The sequence below is a fragment of the Gobius niger genome (assembly GCF_951799975.1).
Source record: "Gobius niger genome assembly, chromosome: 1".
NCBI lineage: Eukaryota > Metazoa > Chordata > Actinopteri > Gobiiformes > Gobiidae > Gobius > Gobius niger.
The window spans coordinates 51,810,649-51,827,384 of record NC_136852.1 but is presented as its reverse complement, the minus strand read 5'-3'; the positions used below and the strand labels follow the sequence as shown (position 1 = coordinate 51,827,384).

The following is a 16,736-nucleotide window of genomic DNA, read 5'->3' as shown; positions in this document are numbered from 1 at the left end:
CAGAGCTTATAGCATTTGACAAAGTGCAACCCTAAGCAAAGACAGTGATTAATTCTAAAATGCTTTGAAGACATTTTTTTACTGCAACTTCAAAAGACAGGTTTCCATTAGTAAGCACAAAAGAGTGTCTATTTTTATGCATTTTTGCGCATAACAAGGTTGTCTAAAGCAGTTTATGCATATATTAACAAGTCTAGATATCAGAGAAAGGAGCTAAAAATAGTCTCTAGTCACATTATTCCTGGTACATGGCCCTCCGTAACCCACTTTAGATTTGGTTTGATCAGAAGTGGCTGTGCTGCTGCGGTGGCCATGTCAGGGCTTTCCATTCAACCCACATGATATAAGGATTTAGAAAAAAGCAGAGGGACAGTAAATATAGCTACAGTGTCAGGCAATGTGGAAAAACGGTATGGTGCGCTAATAGGTTCTGTTGACTGTCATGTAAGATTTATAAACTCTTGTGTTCTCTCTCCAGCAGCGTAAATGCTCTCCGGGGCCTTTTTTTAATCACAGTTCTTATCACATTTTCAACTCTTATTCTTTTCTTATCACCATATCTGAAAAGGAAACAAAAGAAATATAACTTACATTTTAAGAAGGTTTAGTTTAGAGGTCATTACAGTGAACGGTGGATAGCAGTTAGCGCAGTAAGAAAGTCCTGGGTTGGATTCCTGCAACTGTGTTTTTTTTTGTGTGTCTTTGATTCTGTAAGTAAGTGTTTTATTTGTCATTGTGTGCCATTTTGGGCCAACTTGACATGCAGCATGTTTTTTGTAGGTATTGGAAACCGGAGTACTGCCTTCAGTGCTCCTCTGAAAAGGTGCACCGCCTCCTGGGTTTGTCCCTGTTTCAAAGCGTGGTGTCCTGCACTGGTCATCTCCTCCTTCCGCTTCCTCCTGCGCAGCTCCCTCCGCTCCACAACAGTCTTTCCCCATCTTCTCCTTATTTGTCCCTTTTTTGTTTAGCACCTCTTGTGAGACCTGCAGGTGTGGAGGGCTCTTGGTGCCTCTCCAGTGTTTCAGAAGAAGAAATGTCAAATGTCTTTAGCTTGTTGTTTACTTTTCAAAAGCTGTTTCCTTCAAGACCATTATCGACAAAAAAAAAGATAGACCGAATCTTACAAAAACAGGGCATAGATGTACAAAAGCATTCAGCAGAACAATGTGGAAAACAGAAACTACAAACATATAGAATCAGATCAGAACGAACTCTTTTCGGTTCAATCGTGCAACATGAAACTTAAAACATAAAGGCAAAGGGAAGTGTCTGCATGTCAGTGATGGTTTCTTTTCACAATGGGATTTTGGTTCAAGGTCTAGGTACCCTCAACAGTTACCCCTTGTTCTGACTAACTTGGTTTTAGGGCTCATCATGAGAACAGTATGGGTTTGCTGTATACAAACAGCAGTGTGACTCTTCAACAGGCACTCATGTCAGTATGCTGCCACTCTATTTTATCCCTACCTGACTGACAATGAACACACATCACCTCTCCAGAGAATGGCATTACAGCACTATTTCCTGTATGGCCATTTCTGCACAATTAAGCTCATTTGTACGGCAATTACCATCTTCCTATGTAATTAAACCTGTCAATCCATCAACTTCTCGGTCCTCGTTATTGTAATGTCGTTCCATGTTTCCCAATCACATCAAATAGGAGGTAACATTTCGAATGGCGGAAACCACACATTAGCAACAGCTTCATCATACATAACCAAATATAGCCTCTCAGCTGCCTCATATAGGCTACTTCCCTTTCAAGTACTATCTGAATATTCATCTGCTCTACCTACAGTACTTCAAAAAAAAAAAGTGAAGCCCCTTTCACTGCATTACTCATCAAGGTTAAATAACCGTCATCAAAGAGCACAGCGGAGTCTTTGAAAGTTTGTGAGTTGGATGGAGTGACAAAGCAACAGTGGGGAAAGTATGCAGAACTTGTATTCTAATTGTTGTCCAGTTATATATGAAAGGAGTTCAAAAAGGAAAGTTATTTTTCTTCCCACTTTTCAGTTTTTGAATTGACTGTAGCAAGACATCAGCTACATGGCATATAAAAACATTTTCAAGATGACCTTTTAGTGTAAGACTGATGTCCTCCCTTTTTGTAGGGTGTTAATTTATTTGGCCTTTAGTACAGTAAGTCTCACTGAGATTCAGGAACTCCTTTTGGAGCGAGTAGAGTCTGATTTACCTGCACCTTTACTTGCAGTGAAGATGAATTCTAAACCGGCCTTGAATACAGCACAAAACTATTATAAAAAGTAGGCTACCTTTATTTTCACAGGCTATTATAGACAGCCCTTCACGTTGCCATGTCTGGGATATCTATTTAACAAAACGCTCCTATAGAGGCTATTTCTGGTCTTCTATTGTGTGCTTCAGTGGTGCTACTTTGGTGGTGAAGGTGTGGATTCAGCCACTGTCAAACTGTCAGCTCTTATAAAGCACTTCAGTGCGTCAAAAAGTCAAGCCACCGCCATGCAGCCCTAAAAGCCTTTAGAAAACAAGAAAAGAAATGGTAATTAATTTAGTTCTTTGTTTGTGTTTGTTTCAAGGGCAAAAGCGATCAAGCGAAACAAAATAGGTTCGGAATAAAATCATCCAAACGTTGTATATACCGATGAAGGAAGCAGAAGCAGAGTAAAGAACAGATCTTTGCTTGAGCTGAGCTGCAAAATCTAATTACCATGGTTTCTTTATTTATTTTCAGTGATGTTATAAATGTTCTCACAACTATTGTCTCTGTATAAAACACTATCTTGATGAGTCCCTGTGGACTCATAGGTTAACATAGGTTAACAAAGTATTTCAAAGAGCAGCTTCTAGTGAGGAGGAGCACACACGTTTTTGGATCAGAGATGTTGGATGCAAAACGTCTTGTGTTTGTGTTGAACAATATTAAAATTGTAAGTAATACTGAGACTGTTTTTTTGTGATCAGATTAAAATGATGAGTAATACACCACAATACTGCATGCACTGTATTAGTATCATGTTGCTGAAAGGTGTGCTGCCAATTAACCTTTCATGTTTTTCATGTTTCATTGTCTCCATGGGGAAAAGTGTCCTCTGCATTTGACCCATCCTTAAACCAATGCCACGGGGTAATCTTTCAGGAGCATTGGGACGACCGCAGCCCCCGGAGACCCATGATGGCATAATAAAAAATGCATCCAAGATAAGCCACAACCAAAGGTGAGAGGTGAAAGAAGATAGTGAAGAAACAGTCTCATACGCACAGCAGCCTCCTCTGCCCCAAGCCTATAAAGGACACCGCCAGCTAATGAGCCAGAGACACAGCAGGGGCAGTTCAATGGAGGAAACAAGCAGTCATCAGTGTAAACAGGGGCCGTTGATGCTGAAACTCACTAGACTATAAAGGTTTGTTAGTTTTTAGAAGAAAAATGAGGGGTACTATAGTGCAAAGCAACTAGGGGTTTTATGCCTGCTGCCAAAACGAAATCATTTGTGCTGCTGATGAAGCCCCTTGGAAGATCTTACACTTACGGCTAAATAATCTTTGTCTACATTCAGACTGAAGAGAAATATACACTCATTTGTTATGCATATGTTATCACACAATATCAAGCTGTGATCATAATGACAGTGAAGACGTTCGAACTAGAAGTGATTTCGGCTTTTGAGCATAACGTCTCTGAACTCAACACCAAGTGCTCTTTCAGTTCCACAGCTTATATGTCCTTAATGAGTTAGTGCAGAGATGTACTAGAGAGGCCTAAACACACATCCTGCCAACCTGTGCTCATTATCAGGGGATTGGGCATGCATAAATAATCGTTTCTTGGCATTTGCATCACTGATAGCGGCTAATAAAAGACGTCTGGCTGTGAAAGCGATGTCTCACTTTGTTCAGCCTCTTCCCGAGTAGAACTGGAAATGACTCAGTGCCACCGCTGCCGTGTGGGCGCTGCTCCGATCACATGACCTGGGCGAATGATTAATTAGCCATCATTATCCCATCTCCGCTCTCTTTGCCACATGCCATGCTTTTGTCCTCTCGTTTAGAGCTAATGCAACATCCACCCGCACTTTTGACACGGCAAACAGGCATCACGGGATTGTGTTTATTTCAGGCCTGGTTCAGTGTCTTATAGAGACTTTCATAATTAAGCCTCAGGCTTATATATAGCGGAAAGGGGACGCAAATAGTGCAGCGCAGTTGGAACAGTTGTGATACAGTTTTGACTTGGTTGTTTCAGCTCAAATAAAAGTTTTATTCATGGAACACTTAAACATCATTCTGTTTTCTGGTTCTAGATGACAAATATTTGAGTACAGGTATCAAGTGTTGTTCAGGTATCAGTGTTGTAAACTAACAATCGTTAAAGTACCAGCATAGAAAAAAAATGTAACCGTACCCAGCCCTAACACTTTTGGGTTAGATGCTGTGTCAGCTGAATCACAATATCCAGTCGTTTCACTTCCTGATTGTCCAAGCGATCTCCACAAAAGATCCACACTCTCGTGTGTAGTGAATCCATTATGGTTAGTAAGAGATTGAGGTGCAGAAAGCATTTCCTGGATACACAGGACCTCAGAAAGAGATTTTTGGGAGCTGTCGCTGCAGTGTTAAAGGAACAGGCCACCATTTTTCATACTGAGATATGTTCTAGCATGAGTTTACGTAGACGAGTTAATGCATAACTGTCTGGACTTTACGTATGCCCTCAGTCACGCAAAAAGACCAAAGATGTTGTTAGCGTTTAGCCTCTCCTCTCCTCTATGGGGCCAAACGGGGGTGAAGTTAGAAGCGACGAAGCTCTTCCACATTTTCCCTATTTATATATGGTTACACGAGTAGTTACACAATCCAAGAATAGCTACACAAAATTAAACATGTCAGTTTTCTAAGCGGACGTCGAAGGTATTGTGTAAGTACTCACATAACAGTCTTTAACAGGGAAAACGTGCAAGAGCTTGGTCTAACTTCACCCCCGTTCGGCCCCATAGAGGAGAAGAGGAGAGGCTTAATGCTAACAACATCTTTGGTATTTTTGTGTGACTGAGCGCACACACAAAGACAAGTACGTATCAATTTGTCTAAGCTCAAGTAAGAACATATCTCAGTATGAAAAAAACGGTGACCTGTTCCTTTAATACGCACTGGCGAAGATCCAAAGATTACTCCTTAAAGATGCGCAAGTGGCTCAAAACTCAACTCTAGGTATGTTTTTGACGAGAGAAGAACATTATAACATGGTTAAAAAAACTGTAATAAGTTGATGCATAATAAACCCCCCATACTAACCATACATAGGCGGCACAACTCCTCATACACCAGTCACCCTGCAACCTGTTATTTCCTCATAATTCCTCCATCCAGGTATGAACCCAGCCTTACCCTGTTTAGATTTTTACTTTGTTACACTTTAATACATTGCATGACAAAAATTAGACTAATTAATAATAATAATAATTAAACACATGCTGCTGGCCTGTTAATGTTTACTAACCATGTTTAATTTGTTATGTAGTGATGTTGAAGATTATTTCTAAAATAATAAAAGCATATTAATGGCTATAATGTAGACTAGAATACAACAAAAACATTGTAAAGCTAGGTCTATAAAATATGGTTATGGTCTTATTACACACAAAATCAGGTCTTATGATAGTTAAGTAACTCATGCCCCTAGAGGCCATAAGCGCCACTGCAGGTGTCATAGCATGTTGTGTTTTTTTACTCATTAATTGTCTGTGATAGTAAATACTATGCTGAGAGAAAAGACAAAAGGAGAGAGGGATATTGTTCATCCAATTAAACAATGGAGATGATTTCTTTCACTCAAACTTGGCTGTAAATACTGTTTTAAGTGGCGCTAGCCCACAGTTAGCTTTGCCCGTTAGCCCGTTAGCTTCTTCTTCGTGATTTCATTAGTGTGTATTGGGGCCTGCGACCCAGAGGCAGGAAAAGTTGCAATTGTGGTTTTCTAGCTAGAGACACCAGGGAGATGCAAGACCCCCAATCATCGCATCACTACTTGTATTACCCCCAGAAGGACTATAAAAAGGATTCATTAAAGTAAAATAGTTACTTAGTACTGCTTTAAACTTGAAACTAAAGTCTACTTAAATGGCTGTAAGAGGAAAAGTGTAGATTTCTGTGTTGGTGCTCAAGTTGTGGTTAATGTTTTGTTGGATTTGTAAATTCTGTTTGGTAAAATGAATCTATTCAATACTCACTGCGAGTAGAAGTCAAGTAGGGTTGTTTGTGTGAGCTCTTTGTCATCAAGGAAAAGCAGCAAAACCTGTGTTATGAATGGCTTTATCCTATTCAATTATATAACATCAAATCGCAATCTTTTTTTTTTAACTCATTGTGATCTGACATTGTATTTAGCCTCCAGCTTTCAGGCTCTCAGACACACTCCATAATGTATCCATCTTCAATATAAAAAGAAAAGACACATCTACAGAATCCTTAAGAGCTCATCCTTGAGTGGTACTTGTTCCGATTGCCTATTACTTCATCCCTCGCTTGACCGAAAATCGACTGAAAAGCCCTCAGCCCAGGACACTTCTGGGGTTGTAACGGCAGTAGTTTTAAGTCTTGAGAAGTGACCCCGGTTTTAACACATCAGCAGCATGCGCTCACACCTCTTCTTGGTGCAGGGGAGTGTGGTACCGCCATAGAAGATGCCAATTATATGAACTAATAGGGCAGCCCTTCTCCAGGCAGCTCCTCAAATAGTAGTCTGGTTGTGTGAGGCTGCTGTGGGGAAGAAAACATGAGAATAACCAAAGCTCGTATAAATTGGGGGGATTGAAGGATTACAAATTGGTCGTTTTTCCACATTTCACATTGTCTTATGTTTACGTAAGTGTTTAGATGTAATTCATGTATTAAGTTTAGTCACTGTTGCCGTCTTTGTGAATAATTAGTAATCCGTTTTCCCATTCAGCTTTAATAAAGATGCAACAACACAACATCAGATGACTTGTCTCCCTATAAAGAATTGACTCATATTTGGAAAGTATTTGCTTGTTTTATAGTCACACAAGGCCACATGTCATTCACAACCGCAGGTAGCTAAAAACATAATTCTAAGATTGAAAGGTAAGGTCGAGATAAATTCTCTTATGTGTGCATTCGTAACTTTACTACAGAAACAGAAGCTGGTTTAAGGAGGATGAGTCAGTCGGCTCTGGTCCTCTGCACAGACTGGAGGTGGGCAGACAGACTAACTCTGAGGCCGGGAGATTGTCTGTCTCCACCACACGCCCTGTGCCAGCTCATCACATGCAGAAAGCCTTTTTCAGGACAAACATCATTACAGGCCACAACGAGGAGGCTTCTTACATCCAAGCACATTTGTCAAAGTCTACTTGTGCAGTTAGAGGTTACTTTATGTTTTGGTGCTGCTTTGTTTCATTATAGCACTTCGGCACCAGACGCCCAAGAGTAATGAGTTTAAGTGGTGTGGTTCAAACGTAGTAAAACAGAAGTGATTATTGTGTTTTTTTCTGAGTGTGTCTGAGCATATTTAATTGGTGTTTGGAGGAATAAATCAATGTGTGTGAATAAACAAAATTGTTAAAATAAAAGTTGGCAAGGAATGCATCCTTATTAGTAGGTCATGTCAATGGGTCAGTGGGTCTCCATGACTGAAGCCTGAAAAAGGCAATCTTACAATTACTAAATGAATACATTGTCAATCATTAAAATAACATAACATTTGGTATCACTGGATGTCCTGTACTGGGCTGTCCATGATTCATCTTAATATACTGTACATGAGTAGCGCAGCTTATGTTTCGTGCCAGGGTGGCCAGATTGAATTAATTTGAGGGAAGAAAACGTATTTGTACAGTGTTTTTTCTACAGATTGACGCAAAACACGTCACAAAGTACAGTTTTTCATTCACTTCACAGACAGTGGTCCAAGCTATTGTTTGTAGGCACAGACTTTACATACTGTGATCCGAGTGTAATGGCTGCCAATCTGGACCATTGATCCCCGTATGGTCCAAACCATGTCATGCATTACAGTATGCAAACTATTCAGTTCCATAAAGTTTGTAATCTATGAAAGTAACTTCATCTCACACAAATCTGACAAGGACAAACCCACTTGGCCTTTTTGAGCCTCTCCAGGACTCATTGAATCCTATTTGACTTCCTGCACAACTAGGCCGATGGTTATGCAACGATGCTTTGTGTGAGTTACCCAGGCTGACTCCGAAGTCCCTATAAGCATCATCAGCAGGGTACAATACATCCCACAGAGCTGCAGCCCGCTCGATCTTTTTAGCTTTTAGGAGACTGTCAGCCACCGCTGAGGGCCATTACAGCCGGTGTGCAGCTCTGCTCTGATGGTGAGAGTGACAAAAGCCCTGCGCTCCACAGGAAGTCTTTGACATCTCTAACCAGCTGTGCAGCAGGAGCAGAGAGCTTCCTCCACCGCGCTCATTGACCCAGAGCTGTCTGCGGTAATGCAGGAGGTCTCTTACTGCAGTACAGGTGCAAAAAGTTTAAAAACAGAAATGTTTTGATTCTTTCAATGGTCAAAAGTGCTTCAAATGGTATCCAAAAGTTGTGAATGAACCCTACTAATAGGGGAGCTCAAAGTTCAGTGTAGAGGATGGTAGGCTTTGCTTATAATCTAAAAATGTAATTAGCTAGAGTAAGAGTATTTGTGTCTTCTAAACCATACCTCACAATGAAAGCCATAGACTTGAAAAGAATACGGTGCTACCGTCCAAAAGTACATAATGTATGTAAACATGGTGCTGCAAACAATATTAGTACAAGGCATGTGTCACACAGCTCTAGCTGTGTATTGTATGGTTTTAGAGTATTGGGTAATGGCAACAAAAGCTGAGGCTTGAGGCTTTGCTTGACCGCTTGGATATAAACACATTGCTGGAGATACACTTACAGGTAAACAATACTTGAATATCATCTCATCTAGCAAAAGAAAGACATACAAATTAGCCCGGCATATTGGTCTCAAAACATTGACGTGGTAGAGGCTTTAATTTCCATAGATCGTAAAAGATGTCGATTTTGCAGTATTTTTGTAATCCACTGTGTTTCCGTAATTCCTTCTCAGCATGAAAGCTAAATGTCTCATATATAATTTCATAAAGCGCTTTCCCACTAACATTAGGCACACCATGCGCTTTTCCTAGAGTCGTCTCTTGAGGAGCCAATGTATATTGCATGCTCCGGGTAATTTACTGGGACATGATTTGTGTAGAGGGCTGTGAACTCGTGAATAAGCCATCAATATCAATATGAATCTGTAATCAATGCTGCAAAGATCATACAAGCTTCCTCTTCTGAAATTCAGGGCAAAACACTCCAGACTTCGCCTCATTACCGGCTGAACTGTAAATATCACCACTCCATCTGTCCACACTAAGCAGCCCATATCCACTATCTGCTTTCAGAAGTGTCAGGGTTTGTTATGGGGGTTAAATTCCCAAACAAGTGCGGGCTGCTGTTGTGTCTTTGGGCATAAAACTCCACTGTCTTTAAATGAGAGTAAATCACTCACAATAGAGATTTGATTGACAACAGACAGGAAGAGTATACATTGTTACAGGTTTCCAATTCAGTTTTATGAATGGTTTCCACTTCATTGGGCAAACACAGAAGTGCCTTAATGAAGAACAGTAACAGAGAGTGGGCACAAGGACATTAACACATGAACATCTTATACAGTGTCATTTATTCAGACGTGTATTTCTTTATGCTGACTGGCACAAGAATGTCCCGTCTTTCGATGCAGTGACAGACAGTGGATCAGGAAGGGAGTCTTTTGTGTCAAACAGGGACAAATGCCAAAGTGGTTCCTCTCATGCAGATGTGTGAGGTCAGACTTGCCTTTGATCTAATAAAGCTATAGATTTTAGGAACATGTTCTACTCTCAAGGAGCCTCATGTTTCTCAGAAGGATCGAAGTCGACAGTGAGCTCCTGACGCTTATTTGTTTTCTTAGCAACAGTCTGACCTTTCCCTGTCACCTGAGGTGCTCTAATGAAGAGACACAGATGTGGAAAAATTACCACATAAACCAATAAGGCAGACACAGTCTCGCATGCAGCCTCTTGAATTCATTTCCTGTGTTAATGTTGTAAAAGCCAAATGGGAGCTCATCGAGAACAGAACACCTGCACAGCACAGAGCAGTGCAGCTACAGCGCCCCCATGAGGTCATGAGGGTTTGGACATGTGACAGACTGAGGTGAAAGCTGGTGGTTCCTCTTTGGCCATCTGGCAAATAATGAGTCTCTTCATTTTCAACAAAGAAGAAGGAACAAAAACATCCCGTCACAAAACTGCAGCCTGACAGCCCATCAAACCGGTGTTCTGCAACTCCTCCTCAGCGAAATAAAAATAAAATGGCACAGCCCTGTGTGTTGAAGCTGCCACCGCTGACGGCAATATTTAAAACACAAAATTATATAAAAAAATCTTTAAATATAGTTCAGGAAGAAACAATGGCACAAAACCAAGTCACTAATAAAAACAATGCAACAACTGGCTCCTGGTTAAATACTTTGATACAGTACAGTACATGAGGTTTTTTTTCTTCAGCAGTTTCACATTTAAACCTTCTAAAACAACACAAATACCTATTATTAATCTTATTATTAAAACTCCCTTCTTGCAAGTTGTGTTGAATCAGCATAAACTAGTTTAGGTAAGAGAGATCCAATATTTCTGTGACCTTCTGTTACAGTCATTGTTTGAAGCCAAAAAACCGTTGAAATCGAAGTGGTTCTAAAACTGTGGCACAGGTAACAGTGGAAATGAGTTTAAATAACAGGGTACTTCAGATCAATGTGCGTAACGCTTTTAACGTACCTACCAACTGCGGTAGAATGAATGAAGAATCTGCAGAGACACGTATACAGTATGTTGAGGATGGTCTTGGCCAGACGTATTCACAAACCCTACACTTTAACACTTTAAAAATGTGTGGGGATTAAAGTTGAAATACTGAAAATGATGTAATGGATTTGCAAGATCTTAAAAGTATTGCTCAATCCCTCGAAACAAACACATGCATTTATATTTGAACAACAGACCCTGCATTGTTCATTAGCACCTCATTCTGAGCGGCTTTGTGTGAAACGGCCATGGCTTTATAGGTTTGGGCGTGATCAGTCCAGTGGCACGTCCGCGACACTCGGAGACATGATGGCCGTAGCGCGCTTGGACTCTTTCATCTTGTCCAGTCCAAAGAGGAGGTCGAGCTGAGTGACGGGCCTCAGGCGCCCCTCGTTGACAGGTCTGAAACAGCAGGTAAATCACATCAGTGCAGAACACCAGTGGAATCCTCTCAGATGAAAAAGAAGGTGAATTTGAATACTCTTTGAACATTATTATCAAAGGGAAGCTGTTCCAGTCGTATTTTGCAGCTTAAGGTGCACGTTTGAGGTTTTTTGTCTATTTTTCGAATGAATCGAGTTTCAGAGTTAAAGCCACGCCGTGTAGAATTTTGCCTAAAAAGTAAAACTGAAATACAACCATTTAACCATTAACATGCGTCTCCATGGAGATGTGACTAAAGGCAGCAGAATTTGAGATTTATTTAAGCAGGTTATAGATCCAGATCCATTCTCTGATTACCCACTGCAGTAATAGAATTGTTTTGCTTGTTTTGTACTGATGGCAACTGTATGGTCGTCCAACATGCCTTTAAGGTAACAATTAAAAACATATTTTGACAAATAGAGGGGAATTAGATTAGAAGAGTATTGATACTAAATAATAATACACAACTAGACATAACAAGCAAGACCTACTAACAAGACTGAAAAGTGCAGTTTCCTCAAAAATGTGCCTAAGTATAAGTAATTGAGTTCTACCCCCCTTCTCTCCATTATAAAAATTAAATCTTGATGAATACAACCATAAAAATCTGGGCTCATGGGCACCAAACCTTTAAGCTCTGCTGTTCATCCACTGCTTTTACTGGTGCGAGTTAAAAATACTTACTTCGTGTAACAATGCCTTGCTGCAAGTCACTTAGCAACAGCTCGAGAAGTTGAATATCTACAAAAGATATTTTTAAACCTTTCAGCTTAATCAGCTCTTAGTTATTTAATGAAAATACACTTTTATGCAATTGACCAGACCAAACTGCAGCAAAGAGTAAGGAGCGAAAAATACAGTATAAAATAACATTTTATAAAGTTCCAACCCAACTTCTATGTGCCATAAACACACACTGAAAATAAAGCGTAAGCTGCCACAAACAACAGAAAATTGGTTGGCTTACACGCTCCCTAAATTGATGGAGAAAATAAACTGAAACGAACTCTTGTAAAGCAGGATCCATATTCACTGTGTTGTCAGCACACTGTACGGCACTTTGAAGAACACAGTGTGATCTTTGTGGGTGCTTTTCTTGTCTCGTGTGACTCATACTTCTCTTCCTCCTCCTCTTCATCCTGGAGCTGCTGTGCAATCTGCCTCATCTGCTCCTTTCGGACGTAGTCTCGGACACGGTACATGGCGGCGTCCCGGCACAGCTCCCGGAGGTCACTGCCCGAATAGCCCTCTGTCTTCTCTGCTATTTCCTTCAGGTTAATGGCATTGCTCAACTAAACGCAGTTGGAAATGTGAATATTAGTAATATTAGTATCGTTCCAAAGTGATGAGCGTGATTTTAACGGGATATGACCACAAAGACATAGGAAGAAAACAAACAATCTTACGTTTTCCCCGGCTAAGATCAGCCGGAGGATCTCCTGTCGCTGTCTTACATTCTACAGAAACAACACAGGTTTTTATAGCATTTAAAAATATGACCAAACTATTACACAAGAAAACAAGACAAGACAGAAGTGAACAGTCAAAAAAGTATTGCCTATAGACAACTGCCTTTGTGTAACTTACAGGCAGTCCCACATGGAAAGTGGTGGGCATCCTGCGAAGAATGGCGGGATCCATGTCTTGCGGCCTGTTTGTTGCACCCATCACCATTACCTGGGAAAATAAACCATGATGATACAGCATGTGTATGACACCTGTAAAATAACTATTGAGTGAAAAGCATCGATTCAGCCGTTAACTAACTCCTCCCCTCCCCCAACACTACACTGTGTCTAACTGATTAAAATATTTATTCAAACAAAGCTAGGATTTATTTCAACTACAGAAGTGAGAGGCATACTAACACTTAACCCTCAACTTATTGAGTACCATCAGAAGGGTCTATTTCACTTGTTTCTCTTGGCACCTGCGTGGTTGTGGATGTATCCAGTCCATCCCATAGACTCATGAACTGGGCCTTCATCATGGCTGTAGCCTCATGGTCAAGACTTGAGCGATTCCTTAAAAACGACTCTACAATGTACAGAAAAAGTGTGTTTGCGTGGGTAAAAAAGAAAAGACACACAATATACTGGAGCATTGAGCTGATTTCTCCAATACTTGGTTTGATTCAATTGAAGTCAATCTTCAGTCTAAAGGATGTTTGGTCACACTTTATTTTACACTGCACCTAACACATTTAGCACAATGTAGTACATACTAGTGATGGGCTAAATGAGCCAAGGTATCGACACACGTATCAAGCACAGAAAGCGACACCTCGGTCGATGATTTTAAGAAAAGTCACGTGATCAACACTTTCACCGTGTCATGTTGAATCATAGTGTCGTACATAACGCGCAGCAGCGAGCAGCAGGGCGAGCTGGTTGAACGAGAGCAACTTTGCTTTGCTCATTTTGTCATTTGGGATTTATGCACCGATGATCCCGTAGGTGCTGCAAATCTTTGGGCACCGGGCAAATTTGTCTTGATTACAAGATGATTCAATAGATAACGTGTAAAGCATAAGAGACATTACTTTTCTCCTCTTTCAATAAGAGGTACTGAAGTGCAATGCAAAAACATAGATGTAGCCTAGTATATTGCTTGGTTGTCATACCACTAGTGTAGCTCTGCGAGTCAGATGATGATCTATGCTAGTTTAGTTGTTTCACTTGACATCCACTGGTAAAACAAAACAAAAATATGCGTAGTGTCCTATTATTGTTACAAGCACTTGATGAGATAGTTGTAGGCTATCACCAATACTTCTCATTCATTTATTTTTATTCTCATAATCCTGAGCAGTTTTCCTGACGATTTGGTTCACATTTCTGAACCAGAATAAATGAGCTCAGTCAGTGTTGAGTTAGCTTTTTTCAGGCTCACTGCTGTAATGCTTTGTCACCAGTTTGGAAGACGACATAAGACCTTTCGGGTTAGGGCTTAAGGTTAGGGCTAGAGTCTTAATATGTCTTATTACATTATGTAACACCAAACTACAAATACATATCATTCCAATATGTGTCTCACCCATAGGTACAAGTTATTACACATTGTTACATAGCACATTACATAAACGTACTAAATATAGTAGGTACAATGTATAAAAGGATAGTGTAAAGGTGTTTCCGAAACTTTATCAACTAAGTGGCAGTTTTGCAGCCGCACAAAGAGCTGACACGCTGATTTTTAAATTGCTATCAGTGTCCACATTATTAGCATTTTGGTTAACGTGCAAAATTAAATCATTTGAGATTGATTTCCTGTTGGATCTACTCACCTATTTCATCGATAAAGATGATGCAGGGCTGGATTTTGACAGCCAGTGAGAAAACAGCAGCGGTCAGCTTCTGGGACTCTCCGTACCACATGTCGGTCAGAGTGGAGGCCTGGAGGTTTATAAACTTACACCCAGAGGCCCGAGCTGTGGCCTTCGCAATCATGGTCTTCCCACAACCAGGAGGACCAAACAACAAAACACCTGCACAGAAAAAAAGAAAAACAAATTCTATAAGTACAGTGCACATTAATCAACAACACTGTACATCTCATTAAAGTGTAACTGTCACTTAAAAGCAAAAAAACATGAACTATTTTTTATCATAGTTGACTTATCTTGTACCTAACTTTAATTTACAATAAAAGAAATGGTTAATTTTCAACACGTCACTTTATATTTATTTATTCAGCTATTACAGTTCGCACAGGAACATTTTAGAATCTAAAATGTTTCTACCTTTTACCTTTGGGAGGTTGAAAGAGTTTGGACCCTGCCAGAAGGTGTCGCTTCTGAAAGGGTAGAATCACCGTGTCCTGCAGCTCATGTATGACGTCATCCAGACCTGCAATGTCTCTCCAGGTCACCTGCGAGCAAACAGAATAATTCACAAACCTGTTGGTCAAAGTCGTCCACTATTTAACAAGCTTTACCTTCATCGTGTGCGGATCAACAAGGTGAGATGCAATGTTCATCTCATACTCTGTTAAACTGACTCCCTCAACGCCAATCCTTTTCATCAGTTGCTCGGCCTGTAAAGCAAAAACAGATTCAAAAAGTCACCATCATCAAACATCTATGTAGTCTATATACAGTGGGGAACAAAAGTATTTAGTCAGTTTCACATAGACATTGTATTGGATTTTGGGCAAATACTTTTTTTCCCCACTGTATTGTCCTTAAAAACATCTTCCTACCCGTTTCTTAGCTTGATTTTTTTGCTTCTGCGTAGGATCCATAGCTTCGACCACCCACTTGATGCTGTAGTAGGTCGCAGCTCCAAAGATGGTCAGCCTCACCAGCATCCCCAGGACCTCACTTCGGGTCAGGGGCCGCAGGAGGGCCTCTCTGGGAAGGTCTTTCAGCACCATCTCAGCGTCAGTCCATTTATGTCACGGGGAACTACAAAATGAAACATTTCTTAGAATAATTTGTAGCCTTGAATTCTTGTCAAATCCACAATCAAATATTTGTGATTACCATTAGTGCTGTATCTGGGGGGGAAATACTCTAATGTAAAAATTACCCATGACCTCTGTAATCCTACATCATTTCTACAACAGTCATTACTCAGATCAGAAGTAAAGACAGTCACAGATATCACAGGTGGGAGCTCGCTATTTCTTGTACAAATGCTAAATATCTATGCAAAACAACAATTAAAACATCACTGCAATGTTTGATGGACACAGTTCGAGGTGAGAGCTAGCTTAACATCAGCGCTAGTCGCTAAAGTTAACTATAATAAAATAGTCACAAAATATTCCTGACATCTATCTGATTACTTACTTCACTTTGTCACATGAATACAGAATACTTAAAATAAGGACAGCGAAACGGCGGAATCCAATGCAAATTCAACATTAGCATCGGCGGTGCCCCTTTGTTTGTGTCTCGGGTAGGAACAAAAGTCATTCGTTTTCAGTTCCAAAACATGGCGCGCGTGATGTAGTTCACGTTTTGTTCCGCTAGATGGGAGCATTTACGTTCTTTTCCCCACACAACATTCAGCACCATGGACAGCAACTCTGTTAATACTACGAAAGGGAAGCAGACGTTTATAACTCAATTGATTTAATAATATTTAATATTAATATATTAATAATATTTAGCCTATTTAGAAATGCTACTACAGTGAGGTCAATAAAGTCCTATATTTTCCTTCACAGAAAATAAAAAAGCCAATGTCACTTTTCTTACGTGGATTTAATAGGAGTAATTGAGGAGGCACTTCATTTAAAATAACAAATCTCTGTCCATGCAAGAAGATGCCAATTCTCTTTATTTTATATCAGTGAAAACAGTTATGAGCAGTGAGGTAACACACTACTAGTGTTACTTTAAATAGGTCAATTTGGTGTAAATGTAACACTCGTTAGTGTTGACAGTGGATACATTGATCACCCTGCGTTGGGACTGGATTGAAGCATGTGCATGAG

General features: G+C 40.2%; 1 protein-coding gene across 1 annotated transcript; it reads right to left on the bottom strand.

Moving 5' to 3' along the window:
* Positions 1-11,128: 11,128 nt before the first annotated feature.
* atad1a (ATPase family AAA domain containing 1a) lies at positions 11,129-16,208 on the bottom strand. Its single transcript, XM_079576642.1, has 10 exons — positions 16,087-16,208; positions 15,495-15,699; positions 15,231-15,329; positions 15,044-15,164; positions 14,581-14,781; positions 13,225-13,331; positions 12,882-12,971; positions 12,701-12,751; positions 12,411-12,586; positions 11,129-11,270 (listed from the first exon to the last, which is right to left on the bottom strand). Exons 2-10 carry the CDS (start codon positions 15,666-15,668, stop codon positions 11,141-11,143), a joined length of 1,149 nt encoding a protein of 382 aa, XP_079432768.1. The 5' UTR covers positions 15,669-15,699; positions 16,087-16,208; the 3' UTR covers positions 11,129-11,140.
* Between the last annotated feature and the right edge of the window lie 528 nt (positions 16,209-16,736).

Coding starts and splice junctions, on each gene's coding strand:
- atad1a (XM_079576642.1), bottom strand. CDS start 15,668: ATGGTGCTGAAAGACCTTCCCAGAGAGGCCCTCCTGCGGCCCCTGACC. Junction 12,972..13,224: donor ATACATCCACAACCACGCAG/GTGCCAAGAGAA, acceptor TTATTTTCCCAG/GTAATGGTGATGGGTGCAAC. Junction 11,271..12,410: donor GAAGAGGAGGAGGAAGAGAA/GTATGAGTCACA, acceptor CTGCTGTTTCAG/ACCTGTCAACGAGGGGCGCC.